A 17,931-nucleotide genomic window follows, 5' to 3' on the forward strand; every position below is an offset into this window, starting at 1 on the left:
CTGTCATAGATCTAGTTAAAAGAGCCCGTTATAGCTTCCCAAAGGCAATAAAATCTATCTATCTGCTACAAAACTTTAATTTCAAAAGGGCTTTTGGTAAATGCTGTACCCAGATGGGAATTGATAGCAGATGAAGTCAGTAGGGGAATGAGGTATTTTTTTTTCTTCACCATTCTAATATGACATGTTCCAAAACATGTTGGAAGGGGCTGGGCAAACCCTCCATTCTGAACTCCTGTCAGCTCAGTACATTGCCCTCACTCCTTTTTTATACCTGAGGTCTGTGTTGGCTCACGATATTCTCCACTGCTGATCTGCCTGATGAGATTTTTGTGATCGAAGCCATCAAAGGGCATCGTTCCATAAACCAGAGTGTAAAGCAATACACCAAGGGCCCAGCTGTCAACCTGAAATACACAGACAATGCGTGTGAAGCCCAGGAAAGCTGACCCCCACCCTTCTCCCTGCCATTAGCACCACAAGAGCAGCATCACGTCCAGCTGCGCCTACTGATGGGCAAACCGGTATCTAACATCTGACTAACCACAAATGAAAGCAAACAAAGGCAGCTTGAGAACTTCCAATATGGGAAAGACCCAAGCAGACCCACATGTGCAATAACACTAGCATTAAGACTAACCCTCAAGAACATGATCATCAAAGACATCCCCATACCACCACAGAAAAACTGACCCTTCTTACCTCTGGGCCTCTGTAAGGTCGTCCATTAACTATTTCAGGGGAAGCATACAGTGGGCTTCCGCAAAAGGTCTGCAGAAACTTGTCTTTGTGATAAAGGTTGGAGAGTCCAAAATCAGCAATCTGCAAATAGAATTGCACAAGGCATCTGTAATATTAACAATATCTTAATGCAACAGAAAATCATTTATCAGGAAAGACTTAGCTATATTTGACCCTGCTGTAGGGCAGGGATCTCGACATGGATAATCTCTCAAGTTCCCTGGCCAACCCACTACTCTATGATTTTTTGACTTTTCTCTCTCAAGATCCTCCAGAGAAGGATAAGGGTCCCCAGGTTAAAACCTCCAGATTAGGAACAAGGATGCTTTGGTTCCATTCACAGACAGGTCACTGACTGACTGCACAACCATCAGTCAGTAATTTTATCCTGGATGAATTGCATATGCTTGCAAAGACAATCTCATACTGGGAGGCACTGGGCCTGCTGTCCACTGATTGCTTTTCATCTTGTATATTCATTAATACCAAAGGAAAGCAAGCAGAAAGTACTACTGTTCTTATCGCACACATGCAAGACGAAAGCCAAGACCTTTAAATCCAACAGGAGGAGTGAGGCAGGAGTGTCACAGGAAACTAAGCATTACAGAAGAACGTGATTTTTGAAATCATCTGGAACTTAGCTATGCTTGAAGGAGGGGGAAAGTGAGGTACTCGCTAACTCTTCCGAATTCAGGGACTCCGGCTGAGGAATCTGAGCTGTTAAGCACACGAGATGTCTATCATGAGATAATAAACACAAGTCTGGTTCCTAACTGGAAACAAAGGGCCCAAATCCGTCTTTCCCAACACAAACAAAACTTCCCTTGAGACTGTTGGGAATTTTGCCCATGTAGGAATTGTGGGAGCAGGTCCAAATATTTTGTTTACTTCAATTCTCTGTTTTTGTTCTTACAAAACAAAGGCTGAGGATAGCAACACTAAATACTCCCACAACCTTTGCATTTCCTTTGTTTCTCTAGCACAAGGCAACACATCTCATTTTTTATCTCGTTTAAAACCCAAATGTTTCTGTTTCCCAGAGATAGTTTTATTACTGCCCACTATCGACATAAGGCGTACATAAAAGACATAAAGCACAGGCATAAAAAAGGTATTATAGCTGTAAGAGACAGGAGTTCTCTCTGGGTTTTCTTCACCTTATTTGAGTCTTTTCTACCAGAAAGAAATTAAATCCAAGGAATTTTCACAAGAGAAGATTCAAGAAAACACGAAGTGAACGGAAAAGGGTTTACCAGCAGCATCATTCACTCCTGGCTTTCTAAAATACGTATCATCAGTGCCTCTAATACCTGTTTAATTGCAATGTCTAGTGAATTCCTGGGAGACATACAGTCTTTGTCTCTACTATCTAAACTCCTACAGCTATACCTAAAAATGTCACAGTTGAGACCAAAATGAACAAAGTTGGTGAAGTATGGACAGAAGTTCCCAATTTTCTTTCTTTACTCCAAAACAGAAATACTTATATACACTTTATAAATAGATATAGATATAGATATAGATATAGATACAGATATAGATATACAGATATAGATACTTTCATGTTAGAAATATAAACTTTTTTTTAAAATACCATTTTCACAAAATTTTTAAAGTCACAGAACAAATACGAGATTTCACGCTTCACCCTCTCCTATTTTGATGTTCTGCTTGTGCAGGTGTTCCACTGACAATTTGGACTCATAATATCCTGCTCAAAGAGCAGCTGATTCCTATTCATTAATGTTAATTCATCTCACCATGTCCATTCATAGTTTGAATTCACTCAGTCCCTTAAACAGCATGTTATCAACCCACAGCAGAAAATTCAACCCTTAAATAAATGTGGTTTGTAAAATCTTCACTGTGTAGCTGGAATGTCATTGAAAACAGCTGGTGTACAATTGCAGTCTGCAAACATATTCTCATGGCTCAGATTGCACTTAATTGCCCTAAATTCCACTTTCTTATCAAGTCACCCTGCCTGGCTTGCAGGAAGTTGGTTTTAAGCCTTATGAAGTGTGCCCTGTCAATCAGGGGAAGAATGGGATCATTTCAGTGTTAAAAATTCGTGCTGGTCGTTGAGTTTTATTTTAGTTCAGGATGCAGCTAAGACAAGGACAAACACTGCACAGTGTGATTCCTTAAGAAAATACATTCCCTTAACACCATGGAATGTATAAAATGCATGTGGATGTGCATGAATATATATATAGGGATACACATACCATTGTTCACACTAAGAAACTCTCAGACTTGGGCATTCATGTTTTCATTTTGACCATTCAGGAAAAGAATATTTATGTTACAGTCCACTCCCATACTCACAGACTGATGTTTATCAGCTTTTCCCATTAAAACTGTCATGCCCCCCAAAACAAGATTAATAGAAGCCAACATTACTTCATGTTCTTGGCACTTAAATGGAACTAAGGCATCAAGTCAAAAAAACTTCCTAAATTGGGAGGAGCAGGGAAGTGGACTTTTTTCCCCCTCGCTTCAGGAGGTGTATGTTTCATATTTACTCTTAGCTATGATAAACCAGATGTAATTTATTGTTTAAGTGTGGACTATAAATTCCATGAAGTTCACACTCATGGAAATTGTCAGTTTTATCCCACTTAAGAATCTGTCTCTTTGTATGTAGACAGAGAAATAATTAGGTCTCTTAAAGCAAATGAAACGTATGTGCAGTCGGTGAGACTTCCAGCAAGGTAAATCCCCATTACATATACTTACTCTGTATATATGAAACCCTCATGGGTTTTTAGTGGTTAGTCTGATTGGTGTCCCCTTACCAGCCCAAGAGAAAGCGCAGTTAGTAGGATTATGTTGCTATTATACTTGCATTTTTCTCTCCTTCTATCACTTTGGGGTTGATCATACAGTCTACATCAACCTCTGCTAGACATCTCTTTAGGTGCAATTCCCAGCCCGGAAGCCGCCACAGCCCTTCTGTGAACAAGGAGGCCGCCTCCATCGTGCCAGGCGGCATGACAGAGGTGTCCCTGGGGGTAGGCTGTGGCATGGGGCAGGGACACAGTATTTGGATAGGCCAGCAAGAGGCACTAATTCCCTGGCTGCCGCACGGGGCAGCAGTTTCTCTCCACCTCCCTGCATGCAGTTTTGGGGATTTAGGCACTGGGGAGAGCTGCAGTGCTTGGGGACGTCTGGTCCTCATCAGGCCAAACTGCAGGAGCTATGGGCGAATGGAGGCAGCTACATCCTCGCCCCGCTTCTATTTCTTCTAGTAAATTCCTACCTACAATGAACCAGAAACTAGCATCCTCAGTCCTTTTAAAACTAATGAAGAGAAGAAGGCACCACCAGAAGGCTTTTTGTAAGACCACCAAATGCAGATGCCTAAAGCCATCGTGAATCTCTTCCCACAAAGGGCTAACTCACCAACTCAGGGCAGCTCTTTCGGTGCTTTGGGGCTGCCTTAGCCCTGCTGTCTGTCTGACCCTGCCCACCTCCATTTGTGTTAGGATTATTGGCCTGGTTTTAGCTGGGATAGAGTTAATTTTCTTCCTAGTAGCTGGTACAGTGCTGTGTTTTGGATTTAGTGTGAGAATAATGTTGATATTTTTTAGTTGTGAGCTTTTAGTTGTTGCTAAGTAGCACTTATCCTAAGTTAAGGATTTTTGAGTTTCCCATGCTCTGCCAGCAAGCAGGTGTACAAGAAGCTGGGAGGGAGCATAGCCAGGACAGCTGACCCGAACTAGCCAAAAGGATATTCCATACCATAGAATGTCATGCTCAGTATATAAACGGGGGGGAGTTGGCTGGGAGGGGCAGATTGCTGCTCGGGCATGAGTCAGCGGGTGGCGAGCAATTGCATTGTGCATCACTTGTATTTTCTTGGCGTTTATTTCTCTCTTTTTTTTGTTATATTCCTTTTCATTACTATTATTATTTTTTTTTTATTATTAGTTAGCATTATATTTTATTTTACTTTAGTTATTAAACTGCTCCTATCTTAACCCACGAGTTTTACTTTTTTTCCCTGATCCTCCTCCCTGTACCACAGGGAGTGGGGAGCGGCTGCGTGGTGCTTAGTTGCTGGCTGGGGTTAAACCACGACAATTATGAACGATGATATCCTCTTGATGGGATGAAAATGCCAGCGAGAGGCTGCTCTGCCACTGCGTGGCGGGGCCAGCAGCTGTACCCACCCCCGGGAACCCTGGTCAAGCAGAGGGGGCAGCTCCGAGTTACCTAGAGCTGGAGGGTGCCAAGTCACCAAGTGCAGGCAGCTGAAAGGAGAACAGAGTAAATTTTAAGATGAACTTGCTGTTAGCAGCTGGCACATGAATGTGAGGAAGGAGAGGCTTGTACATGCTGCAGAAACCCTAATTTCATTGCCACTTTATTTCTTTAAACAACTTGGCACCATGAACAAGGTAAGAAAGCAAGTAACGCTCTTCTGCCCTGGGAGGCTGCAGTGTCTTGGTAAGGTTTAGCTCTAGGATTGTGCCCCACTATTGACCTCCACAGACAGGCTAGGTCCCAGGAGAAAGATTCACACTTGGGCTTTCTGCTAGATAGTTGGGTGCGTATCTGGGGAGCAAGGCAAGGTACTGTTTGATTAATTGGCTGGATTAAGTCCTTGTACCCCATAGATCTGCATGCATGTTCAGTCTCACAAGTGTTTAAAACTCATTTTATTCACTTGTGTTTGCTGCATTTAGGGGTTTTGAGTAATAGTTTGCAGGAAATATTACCGCATACATCAAGTCCCCAAAAAACATAATTATATACCACAGATCAGATTACTCTCTTCCCCTCATCACCCTCCACCTCTGGCCTGTGGACCTGCAGAACTCCTCAAAACATGTAATTTTTTGCCAGCTTCCAGACACTGGTGTTTTGTAGTTGCTGTATTCCAACACATGACTCCATTTCCAGAGACTTCTATTCGCTACTGTAACTCCTAAAAAAAAGCTGATTATGTCTCCATACACTGCTTCATGACCTTCATTTAATTAGCTAAAATTTAAGAATGGTTTCCAAGTTAGTGTAGTATCATGTAAAATGGCTTGGGGCCCTTTTAGGTTGGAGAATAATTTCTAATGGATTACTTGTCCTCTTTATTTCCTGTCCTAAAAGTATTGCTTAAGTTGCTATACATGGATCTATTTTTACAATATCTTATTTTTTCTTCACACTACTATGACATGTTTGTGTATATCATAATGTATAGATCACTGGCTTCTTCAGAAACATGTATTTAATTGTACATTGCACCCAAGAACAAAGGGATTCCTTTCATTTTCTCATTCTTAAAATCAAACTGCCAATTTTGTAAATCCTTTGTAATCCACTGAATGAAATATAAATACTGGGAAAGTACAGATAAGTCTATCACTCCATTTCTAGAAAATGCCTTCCACTGACTATTTGAAGCCATCGGTCAATACCAAACCCCAAACTGCATATTTCTTTTTTCTGCCTGAATAAACCATATATAAATACTTTCAGAATGAGGATCTGATAAATTTACTCCTAATAAATAATTTATAGCTCCATATGTGTTTCCTTGCCAACGGTTACTGTTTAGTGAAACAAAGAAAAAGTGGGAAGTAAAATTCTGTGCAAGTAACATAGAAACCACAGTAACATACTCAAAGCTTCAGCATCAGGGCAACAGTGGCAGTGTGCTCAACATCAAGTATTCAAAGCTGATCTTAGTCACGAGGTGTTAAAAAAAGAGAGCAGGGAGAAAAAGGAAAACAATACAAAAATTAATCTCTTGAAGTAATCCAAACTCAAACATTATTGATAGCAAGACGTATGAAATACCAACTGCTTCCCAAGTTCGGTCTATTTTTTAGCTTCATGAGACCCTTTGCAGAAGCAGTTACCAGGGGACAGCAACGGAGCTTGCAGCCGCCTACCCACGCCGAGGCAGCCTTGCCTGCTCAGAGGCGTGCCTTACGGTTTGCAGAGAAGTAACTGAGGAAAGTCTGGAAATATGCAAAATACCTACACGGCAGCTTAAACACAACGCAGTTCAGGAAAGGGAAGCCTTCAAGAAAAAGATGTCCAAATGATTGGAAGGGATGTGGGGAGTTGTGGCTACCCGAATTTCTTCCACAGCAGTGCCACTGGGTATGGCAGCTGAAATGCATCTGTGGTTCTGAAGCTCCTGGGTCAGCTCCATGGTCTGGACTCGAACACAAAGCTACCCGTGCCTGCCCCATCCTCCCGCTCTCCCCGCAGGATGATTAGACTCCCATAAAGAAGAGAGGAGAGGGAGCGGAGCCTCCTGACAAAGCGCAGCTCCCTGGAGGCTTGGGGAAGTGATTGGTTTTGCATATGAGGACCACAGTGCAGAGACGCAGGCCACCGCAGCTAGCAAATTCCCCAAATTCCTCTTTTCTCTCAAGAATTCTCTGATTAGCTGGGAAGATAGTTTGGCATGTAATGCGGAAAGAAAGGTCATCCTGCCTGCGGAAGCCTGTTTCGTATACAATGTCCTAGAAAGGCTACTTTTTGTTTTCAGTGCTGCTGAGAACAGCTTGGGCTGCTGCAGCCAGTGTCCCTGTAGGAACAGGAGTGGGGAGGTTTGCTCTAACACTGGATGTTAACAGCAAAACGTCCAAGTATTGCACTGGATGGGCCTTCTGTAAAAGACTATTTTTAGAAACCACATATTTATGTGCCTTTAATCCACTAGTTGATCCAAGTTAGCTTATGTCATCAGCATTACACAGATGGCAGCTACCATATGTTACTTTCCATTTCCATTGCACATCAGCTTAAAACGAAGACAATCTCTCCAGCGTGAAGCGCAGAAGGCAGTGCGTGCATCCCCATGGCTTTCAGTGAAGACAAAATGAAGATCCAGGGTATTTAGATATTTGCCTATGCAGGGAGCTCCTCGATTACTTTGTTAATTAAGCAAGGATGCCCCAGCATAAGTAGAAACTCTTCGGCATCCCTCCCTCTGTTTGTTTGCCCATAGATGAGCGCACCCAGCCACCCTCACATCCAGCTACCCAGGGAGGACCAAAGTTGGAAGTGAAACAGGTTCAGCCACCTGGAAAATACACTTATCTCTGCATTATTTATCTCTGTGCTCCAGCTATTAGGAAAAAAAGAAGAAGGGAAAAAAGTTCATTCCCATGCTTTCACTGGGGAGAAATGACATGGAAATGACATCACTGACATCACTATCCAAAGTATACGTTTGTGTCTGGAGTTCCAAGGCCATTTCCTAATGAAGCACATGTGCTTTACTAGGTTTATTTTGAAACTCTATTTGCTTATTTTCCAGCCATGATCAAAAGGACATTCAGAGTGTTCTGTAGGAGGCACTTGAACCCTGTAGACCAGGAGAGTTTTTTCCTAGCCCCAGCAGCAGCCAGCAATAATATCATTTGTACAATAAACCCGACTGCACGAAATGCTCTGCTGTTTCCTACCAGTAAATAGATACTGCTTTGGGAATCATGGCCCTTGGGTGGCAGGACAGGGCCTTCTCCCCCAAATTATGCAAAGCTTCATTTAGCACGTATGACTGGTCACCAGTGGTGCTCTTTCCCCAACCTCCAAACCCCTGAGCCTCTTGCCAGATGCTGTTGCTTAGTAGCTGTTGCCATAACACTGGCTCTTCTAATACTTTGGATAAAAATGTTACAAAACATGCAAATCCATTCTGAGAAGCTGAGAAAAAGAATCCTACCTTAATATTAAAATTGTCATCAAGAAGGATGTTTTCCAATTTCAGGTCCCTGTGGACAACACCGTTCTGAAACAAGGAAGAAAAAAATGGGGGAGAACATGAGAAAATATTGGGAAAATTAAAGGTGAGCTGACAGGGTGGTCTTTGCATCTACATTTCAGGGCTGATTTCACTGTCATAACACTCACGGCCCAGTGACTAGTGACAGGCAATGTATTAGTCACTTGGTGTGTGGTTAAGGGAAGAATGACTGGAATCTGTCCTCCCACAAAGCCTCTAAAACAGCAGGGGGGTTGGGGGGGTCGAGGGCTGGGGGGTGTCTTTTCGGAACTTAATTCCAGCCTGGATCCTGCCCCCACTGCGTGAAAGCAATATATTCTTCCCAGGCACCAGAAAACAATATCTGTCAATGACGTTAGTCCTTACAAAAGCCCTTATTCCTCCAATGTGCAGCCACGTGGATCGGGGGAGTTATAATCCTAAAGGACTGTAAATGTTAGGGATGCAAGCGAACAAGCTGGGTTTCGGTCAGAGCCTTCTTTAAAGAAATTTGGGAAAAATTAACTGCACAGGGAAGGACGCTGCAGCTTTTCAGCGCTGTGCAGTGAGGACTTTGAAAACCTCCCTTGTTTATCAGAATTCAAGCGGAGATTAAAGTGTTTAAGAATTCAAATAAAAAATTGTGTTAGCTGCTCATTGCCTTTAGCCTCATGCAAGTTTTGCCTCTATGCAGTTGGTTCATAAGCAGGGATAAAAGGTCCATGATGAGAGCCAGTGAGCTACCTTGGTTTAATTGCTTAAATTGTCATTCTAGTTGGTACCATGATGGATAAAGTCATTAGCAAAGGGTATCTTGCTAGTGCTCTCGCTACATCTGGAAAAGTTACTTTTGCCTATCCAGAATGAGTACATGCTAAAGCTCATACGTGAACACTCGTACCTTTCTCTTGGCTTTTTTCTTTCACATATTTTATCTCCTATTCTGAAGTTGTTCACTTGCATATTCAAATTGCAAACTATCATTCATTTGAATTTATTAATATTAATGTAGTAGAATTTCGATGGGATGCCTTTTCTAGTTAATGTTGTTAATTTTTTTTTTAATGTCAGAAGAATTACTTCCAAAGCAAAAATGCAATGTAGGGCTAATGTAAGGGAGTGGTTGGTATCTGCCATAACACAGGAAAACATCCTTAGTCTTTAAAAACAGTCAGTGAACTACTGTAGCACTTTTAATGAAGATCTCCTGTTGTATTGATATAATCATATGCTGTGATACTTAATAATGAATGCTGTTGCCTCAGACATGCTTTGAAATGTATAAGTCACTAATCAGCCTTCAAATAGCATTTTTTAATATCAAATCCTTTGCTCACCTTGTGGCAGTAATGTACAGCAGAGACTATTTGTCGAAAGAAGTGTCTTGTCTCTCTTTCGCTTAATCGCCGCCTCTCACTGATGTAATCATACAACTCTCCTTTACTTGCATACTCCATGATGATCACAATCTTATCTTTATTTTCAAACACTGCACAGGATAAAAGAAAAGAAAAAACACCACAGTTGATTCAATACCTTTGAAAACTGACACTTTAAAGAGTGAAGAAGACTCAGGATGACCGAACACATCCTATATCATCACTGCAGCCTGGAAAGATGTACTACCAACCCCACTGCAAAAAGCAAGTTCCAAAGCTAAATTTTTCCAGAGGAAGATTACCACATCTCAGACCAAGAGAAGGAAGCTGAGGCTATCTTCACTTCCATATGGCTACAGGAAAGAAGCTCACTGCCTCTATAATATGGGGTCACAGGGTGGCAAAATCAACTTGATCCTAATGAGGTGAGGTGGACACTTGTGCCAGCAACACCTGAATACTAACTCCCGCTCCAACAGGAACGGCCTCTTACCAGTAGACCTCTTGAGGCCAGAGGACAGAAGGAAACAGGAGCTCTCACATCATTTGGAAAGGGTTCACAGAAGGCATAACACACTCTGCCTTCAATGACTGGTTGATACAGGATTGCCATTGGCTTATAATGAGCGTTCGTTGGCCTTCACCTACCATCAAAATCCAACAAGTGAATTGATGCGTGTGTCCTCTTCCAGCCCAACTCTGTGCAACAGCACAGTGGGCATGGACACTTGAGCTAGCAGTGGCTGCAATGTCTCCGGAGCTGTACAGCTCTTGTCAGTATGGCTCTGCACCGTGTCTCATGCACCCAACTCATCCTCAAGCTTACTTATCTCCTGCCTCCACTGCATGTCCCACTGCATACTGTAGATACGTCCTTTGCCACTTGCGCAGAGCCGGCAGCAATGCGCAACTCCCATGTAAGCACTGCAAGGAACATTCATCTAATACACGTCACAACTTGACTGTTCTTTGAGGCTGAGGGTACTCTGTGCCACATGCTGTCAAGGACTTCACTGGGAGTTGCAGATAACTAAACATTTAATCTAGTATAGCAGGCTGTGAGTAGTCTCGAATTGCCATAATGTCCTGGCTGCTAAATAGTTTTTCCCTTCTAATACCAAAAATCCACTGCAACCTGCTGGAAACTTCCTGCACCTGCCATAAATAACCACTGCTCATGTTAAAACATGGTGATTTTCCTTTTCTTTTTATCTGTGGCAGCAGCCTGCTGAGGCTAGGTCACGCTGGCAGCAAACATCTGCAAGTTAATGAGGTTACAGGGGTTATTACAAACGGATGCTAGTTTTGACCAGCCCTACTGGAATGATGCCTTCCTATATCTCTTTAGCAAAGCTCAGCCAGTAGTCCTTAGTGTTTTTAAAAAAAAACCAAAAAACAAAAAAAAACCAACTTCAGCTTTTGCAGTGAAATGTGAAGCTGCCTCTCTCAACACGCAGATATTTGCTGCTCTTAGGCTTTGTCTCATGTCCTCTCACACCTTGTCACTCAACTCTACAAGCCAAAGTCTCTGCAGTTCCCTCTAACACCCCTGAACCCCAGCCAAACAGCTCTGATAAAAGGGAGAGCAAACAGCCAGATAAAATTGGCCGCTTAGTTGTCTGCTGGCCTCACTGTACCCCGAAGCAGAGGCTCCTGCCAGTGATTACATCCTATGTGCATCCTCATTAGCAATAAACTTCGGAAACTGGAAGAGCCATCTCTGGATGGATTATACTTACAGTATCCTCTCCAAGAATGACAGACTGATATTGTCTGGGAAAAACTGAACATGCCCTGTGTCATACAGGGAAGCGCTGTGATGTGTTACCAATAAAGCAGTAATGCACACATTTGTTTCTCTAAGCTTGGAAAGGCTTGTTAGATACAGGGTTGTTTAGGAAGGCAAAAAGAAATAGTTTCAGTAAGCTGAGACAAATCACTAAAAACGCTCTCATTTAAGAGATTTGATTTAAAAAACAAAACAAAACAAAACAAAAAATCCCCACCCCCCAAAAAACCAGCTGATTCAATGAGTTAGGGGTTATTATATCATGCACATATAGGTGAAGTCACCACATGGCACCACTGATCTCAGTGGACTCTCATGGGAGGGCACACTCCAAGCAGTACCGGCTGAGGACCACTCTGAGCTCACGGCGACATTTGCCTCACCAGAGGGGCACTGATGGGGGCGAAGGGGCCCTTGGCTCTTCCCGCCCCGCGCCCCCGACCATGGATGCCCTACCAGATGTTCAGTGCTGATGATGACAGTAACAGCAATAACAGCCCTGCTACGATGGAGCACTCTTCCAGCCTGTGTTTTTATTAAAGTTTTGCCTTCATCGCTCAGCCACGAGAGCTTTCTCAAATCATCCTTGACGTTCTGAAGTTTTAAATTCCAAAATCTAATTTTTCTGGACTAAAATTTGCCATATTAATATAAGTCCTGATCCAGACATATTTTCCTGCATTTCTACAGAAATGAAGTGGAAAGCACTTCGTTTGGAGGAATGTCCATTTCAAATTTTCTCTTATGCCCTCTAGGAAACTGAGATAATACCTTAAAATTGAATTTAAGAAAGCATAAATTACTGTTCCAAATTTTGAATTTTTGTCACAAAACCGCACTAGAATCAATGAGAATAGAAGCATCCCGGTAACTCATATTCGGGTTTCAGTTTACCAGCACACTCAGGACAAATTGGCACATTCTTTTTCTTCACGAGAGAGCACTGTGAGAAGGATGCTACCCTTGGACTTAGATGACATTACAGAGGCCTCCTCAGCATCATCATAGCTGAACGATTACAGAATTAAACAGCAATTTATCTCTTCACCAAGGAGCAGAAGTGAATGGAGAATCTTTTTTTTTTTTTCCAGGGAGGTGGGAGGTATTTTTTCACAACTGCATCATTCAGTTCAGAGCACCTCCATCGTATCAGCTGAATCTCATGAGAGGGCACGCAGCTACTTTCCTGCGGAGAGGCAACTGAACAGCAGACAAAAACATCTGAAATGAGAGCTGCCACTGAAGGAGGAGGGAGTGGAAAGGCACTAGGATTTATGTACACACACACAGTCTCAAAGAGGAATTCAGTGGTCAAAACTATCAGGCATGTGACAAGGTGGTATTCTGGCAAGTCTCAGACCATCAGCCATGTACACCACGAATTTTTACAGTAGTAGTTAGGATACCACGCAGGCTTCATACAGACACTTCTGAATTTCCCTTCTGAGCACAGTATGTAGTTTTATAAACATATGCTCCAAGAAAGCATTGTGGCCAATGGCTGGGAGAAGAGAGGAGGGCATTAATTAAAGGCTGGATTGACTTACTGCAAATAATAATGAGGTAATAAATATACTGCCCTGTTAACACCTGGGCTGTAACCTGCGGGCTGATGACGGACGGATTGCCTCCGTATAGCTTCTGGGACTGCTTGGTTCACTCTTTGTTTTTGTTGTGAATGATTTATTACCTGCCATCCTACTGCATATTCATTCCGAAACTCACCCCCGCCTAGAAGCGTGCCTGAACCCCGGCTGCAGCTACTGCTGATGGAGAAGCACAGCTTCGGCAGGATGCTGCGCCCCAGGAACATCCCACAGCTTGCTACTGATGGGACGGCTGTGTCGTACAAGCCTGCTCCTCAACCCTGTCCAAGGTCAAGGGAAGGAGGGAGGTTATATATAAGAAATGTGGGGCTGCTCTTGCTTCTTTCAAACCATCAATACTCTGCAAACAGCTGGCCAAATAAGATAAGTGGAGAACTGTCAGTATCAACACCCAGACGTGGTAGCAGGAGAGATGGTCTGTCAATCACAAATCAAGACATGGGGGTTGCTTAGATACGAGGCATGAGCTCCATGTATTAGAGGAGACAGCAGCAGGAGAAATGCTTGCTACAAGCTGTGTGTCATTTATTTCTGAGCCACTGTGTTTATTTCCACCACCCTGCAAGCTGAGTTACGCTGAGAGAGCTGCAGCAAGACCTCAGTGTGGTGGGAGGGCTGCTGCACTACCTTAGCCATAGTGGTCAAGTGGTGCAGGGTAGTGGTTGCAAAACGATAGTACTCCTTTGCAGACAGAGCCTGCAGGATGAAGGATTGACTTCTGAGATGGCTACACTTCCACCTGGCCACAGGGGAGGCGGGAGGGACAGCACTGTGAGAGCACATCAGGAACCAGGTAGCAGGAACAGGATGTACGACAAGGTGCGAGGAACAATGTGATTGTATCCCCAGGAGATGAGCAAGAGTACTGTGTTAATGTACTAAGACGTGGGTCACGGCAACATGGAGAGACAGCATTTTCCATTGGGCTACAAGCTTGCTTGGGCTTGGTCCATTCACCCCAAGAGCCTTAGCAGAGGCTAAGAGCAGCACTCTACTCAAGCAGCAAAGGGTGCTTAAGATGCAGTGGTCAATGAAAGATTTCTTACAGCTTTTCTTTAAACTCCCCCCTTAACTCTAACGTATTTGTTTGTTTATTTTTTTTTTTTTTAATGACAGAAGGAAAGTTCTGTACTTCTAGGCTGATAATTGAAACCAAATCTGCTGGCTTCAGAGCTCACTCAAGAATATAAATGTGAAACTGGGAAAGAACTTCACTTCTCACTACCAAAGACATATCTGAGACAAAGTACATTTTGTAACATCAACAATCTGTCTCTTTCACAGGCTGTTCTACTATAGCAATAATTCTTGGATATAATCTCTCCACTTATTTATATTTAGAGGCCGTGAAATGATGAACTCAGCTTCTATCTACAGCTTTCCATTTTCCAAATAGCGCTAGTTGCATAGGGACCTCCTGCTGATCAGCGCTCTTCTTTTCTTTTCAACCCTATTGCTAAATGCTTCCCTTTAGCTACACCGCAGTCACCTCCACTGACACTCCACGGGACAAGTTTGACACTGGATGAACACACTCACGATCCCTCTTAAACGCTAAGCTGGACTTCACCCTAAAAGTGTTGAAAGCCCACACAGGCATGGTTTTGCAAACGTTAGTCAGAAAGATTTAACAGTACTTTGTACACCTCTCTATTAGGACAATTCGCTTTGGACTTACTTATTACCAAATTCAAAAAGTAAAACAAAGCAGAAGGCTTTTGCCCTTCCTCCAAGCTTACAGGATGCTAAAGTCAGAGCGAGTGCCGAGGGGGGTGGATTTTTTTTTTCCCCCTTAATGGACTACCTCCTTGTGGGCTGATTCCATTTGGTTTACATGTAACCCTGGGGTAAGGATTTTAGTTTGTTAGTTTAAGAGGGGCGGCCAATCTCTTCGCACTGGAACCATTTGAATTCTCCTCATGCCTTTGCTCTCTATCAGAGCAATCTCCTAAATTAGTTCCAGTATGTTGACATTCCTTCCATCTGGTGTCTTTCCATTCAGCGGTATTTTTATTACTCTCCTAACAGCCGCAGACAGAAGTACCTTTCCACTGCTACAAAATGCTCTTTTATTAAAGGTCAGCCAAATCAAAAGAACAAGCAAGTTTGTTTTTAATTTTGGAGATGCAGACTAGAATAACCTTTTCATTCAGAAAAGTCATGTATGACCCAATTACCTCACTTGTGTAATAAGGCTCAAATTATTCTTCAAAGAGACATGTGAGTACTGAAAAGTGTTTTTTACCTTAGAAATTCAGCCCGATGCGTCTTCTGTGTTCTCGACTGCTTTGAAAGCTTTACAGCCCTTTGGCGTATTTTTTATTTTGGTTTTTTTTAATTATTATTATTATTATTTTATGACTGGTTTTTTTAATAGAGCATACAGCAGACATGAAAATATCAAGGTCCAATGTAGAAAACCACTTGTATGCATATGCATAAATTTATGCATATGCTTAATTATAATTGAAGATAGAAAGTATAAAGTATGCGTTTTAAAGCTAAGCTTGTGTTAAATTGTTTCCTGAATTATGGCCTTATTCAGCCGAATTGCATCTCTTCTTAAATTAAAGGAATGTAGTTAAGATCCTGCAATAATAATTTTAAATCAGACAGCACGCTAGAATTTACTCCCCAGTGAGGAGATTAAACCAGAACAAGAACCATTATCCTTGCCGGGTTGTTTCTCAGAGAATGAGACTGAGGATATGCAGATTTTGATGGTCTACTCTTAAAAGGAAGGAAAAATGCGGGTTGCTAATTTGGCCACAATAACACATTACACTAATTGTCTTTTGTTTCAGCAAAGAATACAAGAGCGAATTCCCCTTTTTTTTTAAATTATGATTACAAACTGCTAAGGAACTTCAGACAAGCAAACATTTACATTGCAGTGGGAGGACTGTGTAAACAGAAAGATAGAAATAAATTTCATCATTGCTTGCAATCATTTTGACATCTAAATTGGACCTGCCAGCCATCTCACACATTTGAGTTCATGTCATGTCCGACAGAGTGTTGTTTAGGCGATCACTCTGAATGACAGGAAATTCATAAAGGTGGGGTATGGTAACTAAAGAGTTAAGTTTGTTTATACTTGTTTCATTACTATCACCAGACTCTCCAAATATTACTTTATGTTCTTGGACATTATCAACTGAAAACAATGGGAATAAAGCACTCAAAGGTCAAAAGCCTACATAATTAGAGGAAATCAATTAGAAATGTGGTTAAATGGTGTCACTGCTGAAGTACTTTCTCTTAGCTAAATAAAAAAAAAAGAATCATTCCAGCTTTCCAACTTTCATCACTCTTGTTTAAAGCCCAGTCATCCACGTGATGTTTTGAGGGACTTTTGACTTTTTCAGGTGTTTTGCACACAGAAGGGATGAAGTCATTAGGCACCAAAGTTTGTTTTGATTACGTCTGAAAAACAGGAGATAGCAGAGGCTGGGACAGAGGCTGGGATTGCCTCCCCAGCACTGTCAGCCTGAGACACATAACTGTTCTGCCCACGCACAAACCCGCTGATGCTGTGAGCTGCCACCTCGGTCCCCAGCTGCCTGCCCCATCCAGGGGTGCGCATCACAGCCGATGGCGGGGGACACTTGCCTGAGCTGGTGCTGCTGGGGGGGACGCAGGTTGACAGCAATGGCTCGCATCCGTGCACCTTGCCGGCTGCCACCCAGGCAGATTTTTGGCAAGGTGGCTGCTTTCGCTGACTACGCGGTGACTTGACTGACACAACTCAAGGACCCCTGCATTGGAGACAGGCCTATGGCGTGTGAAACGCCAAGCGTGCATTTGCTTTTTGTTGCATGGTCTGGTACAAAGTGTGAGACTGAACATGTATTTGGCAAGTAAGATGAGTATCGTGGAATACTATGCCACCACCATTACACGCTGTCAGATCTTCTTCCGTTGCCTTTGGGATTTGAAAGTACAGAAGAGCTGAACCAGTTTCCTGATTAACCAAAGCACGTAACCCAGCTCAAGTCATTGTGGACTGGTAGATACATGATGGAGAATCTCTGTGTTTTTTCTTAAGAGTACCAAAAATGCAACCTAAAAAGAAAGTAAGAAGTCCCTCTTACATGGGAAATCCATTTTTTTGTGCCTTGTTGCTGTGAAGGGTCCAGCACTGTTCTAAGCATCCTGGCCCCAATCCAGCAAAGCACTTCAGCACGTGCTTTCCTTCAGTTACTCGTTCATGTTAATGCCATCGTGTTCCACAGGCACTGAATTGTGATACCAATATTTATTCATTCTTCAGGGAATGTCTTTGTTAAACTATTTCTACAAACACATTAGCTAATAATCTGTTCATTTTTAAGTGCATTTTGCACTTAAAGTGGACTTTTCTGTATGGTTATGCTGACCAAGGACAACTCTTCCAGCACAAGAAACACTCACGTAGGCACTGTATTTCACACTACAAAGACTGAAGAGCTCACTCCTGAACGTACCAAGCATAACTTTGCTCTCGTGATTGGTCCAACACATGTTTAAATGTTTGCAGAATCAGGCTTGATGCTCTTTCCCTGGTTTAACTTTTATAAAGTATTGCCAGATGAGACAGATTTTGCACTCAGGCTACCCCTGGAAAAATATGTTAGCTTTCAAAGACTTTATTATCAAATCCTGGAGTTTTCAAGGCAAAAAAGAAGTAAGGCAGGGGAAGGGTGGGGG

The 17,931-nt window shown here is 42.6% G+C and overlaps 1 protein-coding gene across 2 annotated transcripts in view; it reads right to left on the reverse strand.

The window, feature by feature from the left end:
• The window catches only part of NUAK1 (NUAK family kinase 1), a 59,258-nt gene that overhangs the window by 4,907 nt on the left and 36,420 nt on the right, over positions 1–17,931 (reverse strand). For both annotated transcript variants that reach the window (XM_050902316.1, XM_050902307.1), the window contains 4 exons: positions 9,805–9,956; positions 8,429–8,494; positions 703–822; positions 275–407 (listed from right to left, as the gene is read on the reverse strand). In XM_050902316.1, the coding sequence (XP_050758273.1) occupies positions 275–407; positions 703–822; positions 8,429–8,494; positions 9,805–9,956 (471 nt within the window). The remainder of the gene's footprint in view (positions 1–274; positions 408–702; positions 823–8,428; positions 8,495–9,804; positions 9,957–17,931) is intronic.

Source organism: Gymnogyps californianus, chromosome 1 (assembly GCF_018139145.2).
Source record: "Gymnogyps californianus isolate 813 chromosome 1, ASM1813914v2, whole genome shotgun sequence".
Lineage (NCBI taxonomy): Eukaryota > Metazoa > Chordata > Aves > Accipitriformes > Cathartidae > Gymnogyps > Gymnogyps californianus.